Here is a 14,078-nt window from a genome sequence, read left to right as displayed (position 1 = left end):
TTCAGGAAATTATGGAATTGTGATACGAGAAAGTTTATCAGATGATGTTCGTGCTCATTTATTGATAAGGTAAACAAATCTTTAAATGAAAATGTTCAAATTTGTTTTGGGGAAAATAAAAAATATTTAACTATAATTAACAAAATGTTGCAGTGTAAAAATATATCGCATTATCGGGAATAATTAAACCCATAAAATAACTGGAAATAAAGATATTAAAGAGATTTATGACAGAAACAAACTGTTACAAAACGCTAAACGGATATCTTGATAAGTACCCGCCCCAATGCCTTTAAAGCATACTATACGGGGTTTATACCTGCTTTTGAAAGCTGTACGATGACATGCAATTGTTTACATCGCTATTATTTGTTCAAAGTTTATCATTGCGTCATGGGCAAAACATTTTCAAAAATAAATCTCCAAGACATCATTTAATATTCAACCGATATTTAATTCAAAATATGGTACGAAATGGACCGTGTAAGGTGAGAATGCGTTTTTGGAGCGAAGCGGCACCGTCGACGCAGACATACATGTGACTTTGTCAGTATTTATATATTCTTTTTTTTTAATGTTAATATGCTTAAATCACGTATATTTCTCTTCTTTTAGTCTTTTATGCGAAAAATGAAGAAAGCACTCTGAATTTCTGACCGTTCGTATTTCCTGTTTTGAAGAACGTTTTGCATCACTTGTTTACATCGTCAAGGGTGCTTTCATACACGCCCGCGTTCCAAGGTCGTCAAAGCTATTTTTGAGAAGACCCCTGAAAACGACCGTTTCCAAGGCACTCGTCGTAAGAAACATGCGTTAAAATATGCGCATTGTTAAAGGGCCGAGCCACCTTAAGAAGATAGCAAGCCAAACTTTAAATTTGTAGTGGCAGACTGTAAATGTTATAATGGATTCTACAGGATGTTTTAATGAAATCATTATAAACTGTCATTGTATATGATCACAGCAATGCACTAGCAATCCATTACAAAATATCAAAACAGAGAATATAGACACTCTCACTATAGTGACACTTTGAAAATCCACTACCTTGTGTCTATATTATACTCACTGACAAACCAGCAAGTATTTTTTACCCCAAGAGTTAATTTTTTAATAACTAGTCCATTTAATGGATCAATATATAATAATAAATGCATGAAAAGTCAGTTAGACTGAAAAAAGTATGAGTATTAAAATATAAATTAATTATTAAGTTGCTAGTTTAATAGCTGCATCCTCACATCTTTGTTTGCCAAGTCTGACAATGTCCTCTGCTAAGTCATCGAGTGTTGTGTAACGGCTTTTCTCAAAACTAAATATATCACAGATGAACCCTAACACTAAATCCTACAACAACAAAAATGCAGTGTTATATTACTTGGTATTATAATTCTTACAGGAAACTTCCAGAAAGTTAAATACATTATTAACGTTAACATAACTGTTTAATGAAATAAATTCTGATATGATGACCTATCTATTGTAAACCACTATAATCACAGTATATCTTACTTTTATGGCATTTATTCACAAAATTGGCTGTTCTGCCTTACGACATTGAAAACTCATTTGTTGACAGTTAAACCCACGTTTTATGTTGGCCTAGCAAATTTTGGTTTTCTCAAATACTTGAAACACTAAAAACTTCTTGATAAATGAAAGTACTTTCAAAAATACATTAAAGATATACTGTAAATTCAGAAGTTATTGCAATGTTTTTATTATTGCCAAAAATGTGACAGGATTATTATCGTAGTAATTAAAACTTGCATTTCAATTTTTTTATTATGAATCAAACAGGATCTTTCTGAATTTTTTTCTGATCAATGTGCAAAAAAATCATAAAATCTTACTTTAAAATAGAGACATATTTCCTTTAATGGTGAATCTGGTCCCAGAAAACCCCAAGCTAATACTGGACTTGTATGCTCTGTTATACTGTAAAATCTGCCAATGAACCCATGTGGCACCTGTTTAAAAATATAATAACAGCAATTAGTAATGAAACACCATTCTTTGTATATGATTTATATCAATTCTTCCCTGTAAATTCAAAAGTCCTAGGAAAATTACCAAATCAATTAAATTTTATCATTTCAATTCATGTGTGATACATTTCTACTGCAAGGTATCTACAGAATGCGATAGATAATTCAATAGACTATGCTATATTGAGTTAACAACGTTCAATGATCTAAATGTAAAGAATTATATAGAAGGTAGAATATTAGCAGATAACTGAAATTTCATAAGAATCTACTTACTTTGAGCATTCTTCTTTTGGCTTTTAAAACTGACCATACTGCTGTTGATAAAGCCTGAAATATTGAATGTAGAAAATCAGAAAAAGTGGTATGAATGCAAATGAGACAACTCTCCATCATAGACCAACTTTTGTATTATTTAAAAGATCAAACTTTTTTACTTACAAAGAAATAGGAATGTAGTGCTATTTAGTTTGTAAAAAATAATATCTGTCCCCAAAACACTTTGTTAATTTATATATGTTATCCATAAACTTAATGCAATCATTTATTGTCAATTCAGAAGTTTTTGCGTACATTTATATCAGAATGCAAGTTCTTATTATTGCGATACTGATTATGAAGGAATCAAGTAGCATTACAAAATTAAAATTGCTTCAGAAATAAGATTTCTTTCATTCAAAAAGAAGATATCTTACTGTTTCTTTGAATCCATTTGAGAGCCATCTATTCTGTACTACTGTAATGACAGATGAGGGTGGATTGGAAAGATCATCAAAAGCATCCATCAAAATAAAATCTAATACAACATCATAAAATGTAAAACTTTTTACCTACAAAAAAAAAATTCATTGAAGTCTGAAATATCTAAACATCATTGTCAAACAATAATTATTTAACATAAGAATATTGTTTTCATAAATTGTGACATAATTGACCTTTTATTGTGAAGCAAATGTCAAATAGTTGACCTTCTATAAAATGTGAAGCAAATGTCAAATAGTTGACCTTTTATAAAATGTGAGGCAAATGTCAAATAGTTGACCTTTTATAAAATGTGAAGTAATACTACAAAGGGAAGTTTTTAACGTCCTTGACAGGCTATATAGCCCTTGCACGATCGGCTGTGAAGTATTTGTCAAATAGTTGACCTTTTATAAAATATGAAGTAATTTGCCAATTATGATCAATTATACAATAAGAAACATGTATCCACCCCTACAAGCTTTGCTAAAAACAGCATACTGTACTTTAAACAAACAAATTTCCATGAGGGATTAATTTTTGCATCTTTTGTGGGTAGAAAAATGTAGCAAATATATAAAACTTGGCTCTCCCATTATTTGAATGCATTTAGTACATCTGAAAATCACAAATTAATTTGCTGCAAAATGGTCGTTTGAAGAAAGTGCCAAACATGAAATAAAGTATTTGCAAAAATAAGTTGGTTTACAGTAAACATGACAGAAGCTTATTGAGAGCCAACTTATATAATAATCTAAACAAAATTCACATTCAAATAACTTGAAATCTATAATGAACAACAAGGCTCCACTGAACACATGTATTTAAGCTGGTGTGTTTATGTATTTACCATTTGCTTTTATCTATCATACATAGACTGTAAATGGGGAGAAGGATGAAACATTTTGTTAATGTTTTTCTTTTTATATATCAACATGGCATATTTTCTTCAGATGCACATCATCGAGCCAAAGGTTTTTTGTCTTATTACTGTGCTTATCCAGTGACCTTTGGGGTATCACATTAGCAAAGACCAAAACAGTTTACCAAATTGCAGTCAGATTTCTACTCCAACTAACTGATCAACTGGTAAAATATTTTAGCAGATTGCTCAAGTGAAATGTTGTTAGTTTGAAGTGAGTGCTGTAAAATAAAAAAAGTTATACTTACCATCCAGATCCAGTCAGTTGATACCTTTGTCAATCATTTCTAACACAAATAATATCTTACTATAGTATGAGTCACTGAATAAAATGGTCTAATTTTAACATGGAAACTTCTATCATAAATAAATATTATAAATGAATAGTTCAAAACATTGTTTTGTAGGTGTATATTCTATAGCTTTGTCTTCTAAGATGAAGTTATTGTGCAATAGTGATTCGAATAACATGTTGTATACAAATTACTGATCTGCTGGCAATAAAGGGAAATAATTTACATTACAAATAATCAGCAAAATTTTGTTCTGTCTGACAAATATCAAATTTCCCCATTTAATTTGTTGTAACATTATTTCTGTTATTATTTAACTTTTATCCTCTGTTCTAAAACGAACAATGAAACTTATTTAATGATGAAAGACAATTAACAGCTGTTTTGCAAAATGTTGAATTGTTCAAAGTATAAAGGATTGTCTACCAAGGAGTACAAGATATCTTATAAGCAGTATTTTGCAAAACCTTTCTAATTTGTGTTTTACATGCATGCCCTTCAATTTCATACTAATTTTGCATTTCATTTTTTTTTATGAATCTTTTGTAGGCAAAATCATAAGCCTCGTATCATTGATTAAATTTTATGTGTACATTTGAACTCAATATAAATTATTTCCCTTTAATGACAGCAGATCAGTAATTTGCATAGAAAATGTTATTCGAATCACAATTGCACAATAACTTTCTCTTAGAAGACAAAGCTATAAAATATACACCTACAAAACAATGTTTTGAACTATTCATTTATAATATTTATTTATGATAGAAGTTTCCATGTTAAAATTAGACCATTTTATTCAGTGACTCATACTATAGTAAGATATTATTTGTGTTAGAAATGATTGACAAAGGTATCAACTGACTGGATCTGGATGGTAAGTATAACTTTTTTATTTTACAGCACTCACTTCAAACTAACAACATTTCACTTGAGCAATCTGCTAAATAGAGATTCTTACATTGATACCAGTGGATTATCGGATTTATCCAATCGAGATAGTTAAATTATCAATTTTAAAGTCCGAGCCGCCTCGGCGAGGACTTTAAAATTGATAATTTAACTATCGAGATTGGATAAATCCGATAATCAACGAGTAACTATGTAAGAATCTGTTTCTCTAATGATTAAAAAGAAATTTTCTTTTTTTGTTAACCGAAAATCCCCTTCGAGTGCCTTTCACATTGCACGAAGTTGTCAATTTCATTAACACCTGTTATCATATTGTGATTCATCCAGTTAGCTGAAAAGGTCATGACCCTTAAAATCATCCAATGATCTTTTGAGATCACCAGCAACCACACGTTGATTAAATTTTTTTATACAATGGGTTCGGAAAGGGATAAATTCCCATAGAATTAGAGAAAATATTTTACCAGTTGATCAGTTAGTTGGAGTAGAAATCTGACTGCAATTTGGTAAACTGTTTTGGTCTTTGCAAATGTGATACCCCAAAGGTCACTGGATAAGCACTGTAATAACTACCATACATCATACGTACCCCTCTACCTTTCAATTCTTCTTCCATTTGTGGCCAGTTAGATGACTTCAATACATAATCCATCATTTCATCATAGGCAACAAAAAATTCTTCAGGATCCTAAAATGTAAAGTATTATTACATGTATTGCAAACATAAACAACAAGTAATAGTGATAACTTCAAAAAGGTTCTAATTGGAAGATCCTTTTTTAATAAAATTATGAGACAAACTATTTATTTGCCTTCATACATGTACATTTGTGAGTTTGACTACAATCATGTCAACTTTTCATCAAGTCAATTAGATTATTAAGGATGAGTTTAAATTTTCAACACATACTAAAAGAAGAGATAACAATCTATGCTAAATTTGAAAGATATGAATTTCAGGACAGGTATTATTTTTTATAAGCTTGAATTACCGTATCATTCATGTACATGTAAATTTAAATCTTGATTTCACTTACTCTTTCAGATTTAACAAGAATATCACCAATTATCTGTCTACCCATTCTAGTGAAATATTCTTTGTTGGAACTGTTACTAAATATAATCTGTAAAGATTAAAATAGAATACAGAATAAGTATTTGACTACGGTCTACCTGCAAAATTTATAAACATAATTGCATTCAAACAGTTAAAAAGAAGAGGGTCAATATGCAGCTTGCATATCAATTAATTTAGTAATTCAATCTTTTAAAATAGTTATCAACAGTGTTTTATGTAATTTGAAACAATTTGGAAGTGGGTCTCATTAGGGTCGAAGCATGACACAGAATTGCCAATTTTTTTGTAAGCGTGACACATGAAAGTCAAATTATTGTGCTGGAAAACCGGAGATGAAGTCCAGCGGGACACTGGAAATTACAAAAACAAGAATGTGTCCATAGTATACGGATGCCCCACTGGCACTATCATTTTCCATGTTCAATGGACCGTTTAACTAGAAATTGGTTAAAAAATAAAATTTGGCATTAAAATTAGAAAGATCATATCATAGGAAAAATGTGTACTAAGTTTCAAGTTGATTGGACCTTAACTTCATCAAAAACTACCTTGACCCAAAACTTTAACCTGAAACTCACACTTTCATTTTCTATGTTCATTGGACTGTGATATTGGGGTCAAAAGTCTTATTTGGCTTTAAAATAAGGAAGATCATATCATAAGGAACATGTGTACTAAGTTTGAAGCCGATTGGAAATCAGCTTCATCAGAAACTACCTTGACCAAAACTTTAACCTGAAGCAGGACAGACGTACGGACGAACAAACCAACTAACGAACGGACGCAGAGACCAGAAAACATAATGCCCCTCTACTATCGTAGGTGGGGCATAAAAATGAGAATTGCTAATGTACATAGTGTAAGTGGGATACTAACCTGTCAAAAAAGTTAGTGGGATCTGGGATCAAAACCCCCAAATGAGACCCTCTTCGAGGAACATACTGAAAGTTGAATATGATCCAGTGTTCTAGTTACAAAGTTTGAACAGGGTGCATGCTAATTAATCATGAGACTTTATAAACAATTGCCCTTTTTTCAATGACAACTTTCCATAAAATTGCCCTTTTTTCTGGCTAGCACCCTCCCCTTTTCAAATCCTGGCTAGAACACTGTGATTTAATCCTACTTTTTTATTTATTAATTCTATTTTCAGAATAACCCTCTTTATTGCAATGGAATTGATATAAAATCTTAGTTATTTAAAAAAAAAATGCTATTTAGACCTACATTACCTCAAGTGCCAATCTCAGACAATGCAGCTTGGCAAGAAATTCTGTGTCTGACAAACAATGTGTCATTTCTGTCCTAAAAAAAGATTTCAGAATTTCAGACATTTCTTGTTTTGTGGTTACAGCAGTACCATTTCTATGGTTCAACAAGGGATGTGTAATGTGTATTGTCCAATAATAAGAGACCTAAATCATATCATTGCTACAGATTTTTAGGAAAGGCAGAATGAAGAGAAACTTTTAAAACACCTGTTTTATTTTTAGAATGATTACCTATAACTCATAGCATGTATACAGAGATATTATTATTGGTTTAAAACCTTAGTGTTCTTTTTTGTTTATACATAGGCACATAAGTGAGAGTATTGTAACAGTTACTCAGTACAGAATTAAGAGTTTTGTGTGAAATATCAAATTCTATCTGCATCCTCTAATAAACAATTTTATACCTGAGTGTTCTACATGTTATGGTTCCATGTTTTAATTCTAAAAGACCTGCTTCATACAATGGTAGATGTTGGAACATTTCTCTATGATTGTCTAAATCTGCTAAATTGGCCATCTACAAGTAAGTTATAAAAAGTAAATTGTATTATTACTGCTGTGTATACGTGTAAGATGGAATTCTCAGTGCAAACTTACTCAACCTATCATTTAAATTGTATTTAATCAATCAAGTATAGTAATTCAATTTTTCAAATACTTCTGTTAAATTCTTTATCTTTCATAGTGTAAAATGACATCTGCTATGGTTATAATAAATTTCAAAAAATATATACATTTCTCAGATATACTATGAATTAAACTCAATAAGATATAGAGTTGACTGTTTCATATTTTTTCCTTTTTTTATTTTTTTTTATTTGTTGAATTTTTTGTGTGTGTGTGTGTGTGTATTTATTCAATTTATCATATTCTACCATACACTGAATATACTGTTGGCATGTAATATTGTATGTTAAATAAATTGTTTTTTGAGGAGAAAGATATATAAAAGATTTTCCAAACTTGTTTCCGAATCCCATTTTTGAACGTTATGTATCATTGTAATATATCTTGTAATTTTTCATTGATAAATACTGTTTAAAATAAAGAGGCATGAAATTACTTATACATTTAATTTTTAAGGCTTTTAAATAATACATGTTTATCGGTATTTTATAAGATCTATTAAAACTTGTTGTATTTACATCTGTAGCTGATACAAATGAATCTTGGTCACTTTGGGAACCAGTGTCTAAACTTCTTTTTGATGATGCTCTGTCCATCTCTGTTGTAAATGCTGTAATAGCAGAATCAAATGCTACTTGATCTGCCTGTCTTTCACACTGACGTTCATAACTGTCCATCATTCTGTAAGAAGAGTCCAGTAATCTTTCTAACTGTTGATGTAATGCTAATGTGTCTGCATCCTATAAAACATTACAAATATATTATCTTGTTTGTGTAAATATACATAGTTATTAACTGCTATGTCATTTGTTCTCTGTTAGAGAGTTGTCTCACTGGGAATCATATTCTTTTATTATATTAGACATAATACATAAATAACTGTCATATCTATGTTCTAAAAAGATGAAACAAATTAACACCGAGCATTTATATCATACTGTCTTACACCAACAAAATGTAAATAGATTAACAGAGTCATAAAAGTTCCTATAAGTGAGAAGAACCATGTCTTTTGCTATTACATACCCTTCATCTGTGGTTCAATATTGTAAAAAGTTATAAAAGCATATCAAGTATAATGATGCAGATATTCTCGTCTCAATAAGAAATGCATCTGTTTTTGCTTAGTGACTTACATATATATTCTGAAAATTGGGTAGCCATCATTATCTGACTTACGTGCATGGCTGGTTTTGATTGGTCTTCAGTTGATAATAATTTCCCATTTGCATCCTCCCAATAACTTACTGCTGTCTGTAAGGTTTCAAATCCTTTAAAAACAAAATAAACTGTGTAATGATCATTGACAAGTCTTACAAAATATAGACACATTGTGCAAGTAATTTTAGTTTTAGGTTTTTGGGGAGACTCTGGGTTTTTGAAATAGAGTAATGTCATAATTTTGAGGTACAAATACACATACATCAGGGAACTTTGAAAAAAAGGCTACAATTAGAATATTTTGTAGACAGCATATCTATACATTTCAATTGTCATAATATAATCATGTCCAATAGTCTTGTAGACTTAATTTTCAATGTACAAAATGTACACTGTACTGTGGATTCATTTTTTTAGTTTAGTTAAATTTGCATTTTCATGGACATTTGATTTTGTGATTGTGCCCATTTGTGCATACAAAGCCTACAGAAAATTTTCATTTGTTGAACATGTTCCCATGCAACCTAAGAAATTGGTATTCAATGAATAATTATGAATCCACAGTAGCATGGATTTTGCAACTTCTTGTTAAGAAAAAAAACCCAAATACATGATTAATTAGTGCAAATTTCTGTCAAAGAAGTAAAGATGTGTCCAGTAAGTGGACACTGTTCCAAATAAAACTGGATATCTTAATAAATCAGGCCAAGATATACCTAGATGACACAGCTGTATTGGTGACAATGATCCGGTGTCTATTGGAGCATGTGTTACTGTGGATACAGAAGATGCAGCCAAACTGGACATTGAACCAAACTGTGTCTTGTTAAATCTAGATAGTGTAGAACTACCAGATGGACTCTCAGCATGATGACCTCTACCTGTTGTCACATCTGCAATCAAATAGAAATCTTATAATATGTACCAAACAAAGCTGTGAACCGTAACAAAAGTAAATAATAAAGTTGGGAGAAAGTTTTTAAATTCTCAGGCCAGAATATTCATGATATTGACATTGTTGTATAAATGAAAATAGTCATGCAAAACAAATAAAAGAGCAGAGTGCTTATACTACCATTGATTTACTCAATTCAAGTACAATAATTCAAACAACAAAAACATACTTTTGGAAAACAGGTAGAAGATCAAAGAAGCTATCAAACCTTACTAACTGGAAACTGCCAAGCTATAATTGACCAAATATGAAATCATATTCTCTGTAATGAAAAGTGTGATACAAATATTTGTTCAACAGACAGACATACAAGGTGAGTGCAATATAGGACTGGGAATATAATACAAAATTTGTTTCTTTTAACTGTTTCATAAATAGCCTACAAGAAATCTAAAAACATTTGATGGACACTAAATTCTTTTAGACATCTTGTGGCAGCATTTCCTATGCATGCATATTGTTGAATATCAAACACAATTTTTGACACTATACATGCTGTAGGAACAGGAACGGCTTACCTTTCATGAGAGCCTGATCAATCTTATGGTATTTTATTAGGTTCATCTCATGATCTTGTCTAATCTTATTAAGTGTTTTGAATAAATAATGTTAATTTGATTTTTTTATTTTTCTCGTTAGTACCACATATGTCATATGTCGTTTGGTATTTCTTTTGTTCAAATAGAATTGTCAAATTATAAATATGTGAATTGTATTAAGATTCTCAAATTAAAAACAAACCTCCATTAAGATAGCTATGTAATCTACTATTATGTTCACTTCCATCAGGAACCTGTCGTTTGACATTTTGACTGCATTTCTTCCTTAAACGGAAATATGCTGTTATCAGTCCCAATATAGCAAGACCTAATGATACAGTTGTCACCACTTTAGACCTATTAGTAGGAAGTGTTATGGCAGGAAAATGCAATGGCCACTTGGAAGACATCCTTAGTCCTACCAAGACTAAACTTCACACGAGCTGATAAAATAAAACATTTTGTATATAGTTTATTACATTTTTCTCCCAAAATATTTACTGATGTAAAAATATGAAGTGAAGAGTAAATCAAACATGATGATTAAAAGTAATTTCAGATGACTAGGCAATTAATTATATAAATAATCCCTTCATTGTTTGTTTGGCATACATGTATATCAGGGGAAAAAAAAATAACAGTATGCGATATAGCTACAGATAAGGCTTTTTTAATTGCGACTTGAAGACTGCTTAGCTTCCTTAGTTTCTTTTATTGTGTTTACATGTACATGTATCTGTAAACTTTAGAATTTCTGATACATGTAGTGGTTGTCGTTTGTTGACGTGGTTCATACATGCTAAAGATCTTGTTTCTCATTTTTTTTTTATAGAATAAAAGGTAGACCATTGGTTTCCCTGTTTGAATGGTTTTACACTAGTCATATTTTGGGGCCCTTTATGCATGTTATACATTTTTTTGTACACGTAGCTTGCTGGCTCTGTGTTAAAAACCATACTGTTGGTGACCTTCTACTGTTGTTTTTTATTTGGTCGGGTTGTTGTCTCTTTGACACATTCCCCATTTCCATTCTCAATTTTATATGACCTGTAATAGTTTACTTTTTGCAAATTGTGACTTGGATGGATTGTTGTCTCATTGGCAAGAAGCTCTACTGTTGAGTTTGGCATATCTTAAACTTTACACCTTTATCGCTTAGACTTCAAAATCATGTGTTTTTTTCAATGTAGGATTAAACTAGTGCAACCACATGATGTGTCTTTAGGAAGCGACAAGTTCAATAATCAATACACCTTATCACTATTTAGTCCAATCCGGGGAAAACAGTCATTTATACAACTTCAAGTTTGGGTCAGGCTTCCAAAAAATAGAGGTCAACAGTAGTGAGCTGAGGGAAGAAAAACTTTAGAAAGTGATCATTAGTAAACTTTGAAAGATTATGATCCACTTTTTTCGAAATTAAAATTGAAGTAAAAATATATTTAGTTTGAAGTATTTTTGATAGTTTGAACAGTAAAACAGGTCTCATTAAAAAAATATCATGCATGGTGCATTATTGAAGGGGGATAAGACCTTTATCGGGACTCCTGGATTGGGCGTTTTAAAGCTCAGGATTTTGGGATTGACCCTTTTGGGATCCGGGAATTTCTTTTTTCAGATTTCTTTATGTCGGGATTTAATTGTTTTTAAATTCAGGACCTCAGGATTTCGGGATCAGCATCCCTCCAACCCCAGACCATTATTTAAACAGGGTCCCAGATAGTTTCAACTGGATGAAAAAGTTGTGTAATTTTAGAACTTATCCAGAATGGAATAAATAGCGATAAGGTGTATACATGGCATGTCCAGTATGCAGGAACATGCTTTTAATTAGTTATCAATATCAAGAAACCTGGGTAGATCAACATCGATTTTAGGTAAGTATTCACAGAGACATATAATACAGTTGTATTATATGTCTCTGGTATCCAGGTGTAATGATAAGTCGTTATACTAAGGCTATTTTTTTCTTTTTTTTTCTGTAGACTTAGCTTTAATTTTTTATAACCATGCATTGGCAAGCTTGATAACTCGTAATTGTTTGTCAGTAACTAAATGTACAATGATGTCCCATACGGAACCTTCTGACCTTGTTTGTTTACATTAAAATTTCAATGGCGTCAAAATCACGTGATGTCAGTTCGTTATATCCAATCAAATTGCTCTACTGTCAATTAGGGGATTTTTCAGTCTACAGCAATTACGTTATTTCTTTCTGGGATATTGCTTCAAAATAGTTTGCAATAGTTCTGGGTTTTATTCAACAGGAAAACTCTTTTTTTGCCATCCCTTTTGACATCAAGGGAATTTTGTATGAATATTTACATACAGTCATGATGGTCAGAATATCGATCTTTTTATAATGAATAAAAAGAAAATTCTATGAAAAATAAATGTAAATGGTTTCTTATTAACCAACTCTATATGCCTGTTCAAAATTATGGCATGGGCATCGTTTTTTCATATAGTTTTCCTTTCATTTTGGTTGAGCTTTTTCCGCGGGAAAATCGAGAAAGAGGTAAGGAGCATGTCATTTTTAAATTCCTAAAAATACGTTTTGCTTGACCTATATTGCCTGCCACAAGGTTGATGACGCTGAATGGAATGTACACAAAGCAATGGAGGCCGGAAATGGGATTTTGTGAAGTTCTAGAATGTTTTTAAATATTCGGAAGTTGGGATTGAAACGGGCATTAGAAAATTGGCATTTTTTGGCAATAATTGAGGACAACAATGAAAACTTACCTTTAGAAATGTTTTTTTATTCAAAAGTGCAGAAAAAACGTATTTTGCACTGTTTTTCTACGCCAGAAGTACCGTAGTGACATCAATGCGGAGTTTCCCCGTGTGTTAAGTTCAAACACAAATACCTAACGAACTGACAAGATGAACGATCTTAGACTACGGTAGGATATTCATAAGTAAATTTTGCCATTTTATTTTTTGTGTTTTGACTTATCAAACAACTGATTCGTATTTATTGTGTATATTTCTTATTCATTGTTTCTATGTATTAAGGGGTAAATGAATATAAAACAAAAGATGAAGATAAACGGATAACAATAGATTTGTTGTTTGTTTTGTTTTTTTACCTTTTTCATTTCGTTTGGTTTGTTTTCTGGACAAAGGGGAGGTAATTATATTAGTTCTAAAAGTTGTACCAATGCCCGTTCAGTTCCGGAAAAGCGCCCTATCAATAACATTAACATCTTGAATTTATGAATTTAAAAATGTGCATGATGCATGCTTGACAGCTTGTGTACTATTTCTAATTGTGTACTAATTTGATAAAGAAATATTTTCAAAGCCAGTATTTAGGCTGTCGGACAAAATTGCATATGAAATATTGTCCACTGACAGAATTTCATAGTGAAATATTGTCCAGAAGGAGGTGACAAAATTTCATGGACAAAGACACTATATCATTATGAAATACTGTCAGTGGACCACTTCAGTGGACAATATTTTCATGATATGAAATTTTGTCCGACAGACAATATTTCATTATGAAATACTGTCAGTGGACTATATTTTATATGAAACTTTGTCCGACAGACAATATTTCATGTGGGACAATATTTTATATTA

The 14,078-nt window shown here is 31.2% G+C and overlaps 1 protein-coding gene across 1 annotated transcript; it reads right to left on the bottom strand.

Moving 5' to 3' along the window:
• Positions 1-1,080: 1,080 nt before the first annotated feature.
• LOC134706964 (mitoguardin-like) lies at positions 1,081-13,671 on the bottom strand. Its single transcript, XM_063566362.1, has 13 exons — positions 13,583-13,671; positions 10,693-10,933; positions 9,713-9,889; positions 9,015-9,106; positions 8,354-8,575; positions 7,613-7,725; positions 7,167-7,239; positions 5,894-5,980; positions 5,446-5,544; positions 2,684-2,818; positions 2,265-2,318; positions 1,854-1,970; positions 1,081-1,347 (listed from the first exon to the last, which is right to left on the bottom strand). Exons 2-13 carry the CDS (start codon positions 10,898-10,900, stop codon positions 1,210-1,212), a joined length of 1,515 nt encoding a protein of 504 aa, XP_063422432.1. The 5' UTR covers positions 10,901-10,933; positions 13,583-13,671; the 3' UTR covers positions 1,081-1,209.
• Positions 13,672-14,078: the final 407 nt, after the last annotated feature.

The sequence above is a fragment of the Mytilus trossulus genome, chromosome 2, assembly GCF_036588685.1.
Source record: "Mytilus trossulus isolate FHL-02 chromosome 2, PNRI_Mtr1.1.1.hap1, whole genome shotgun sequence".
Classification (NCBI taxonomy): Eukaryota; Metazoa; Mollusca; class Bivalvia; order Mytilida; family Mytilidae; genus Mytilus; species Mytilus trossulus.
Note: the sequence above shows the minus strand (reverse complement) of the source record. Positions and strands in the feature narration are given on the sequence as shown.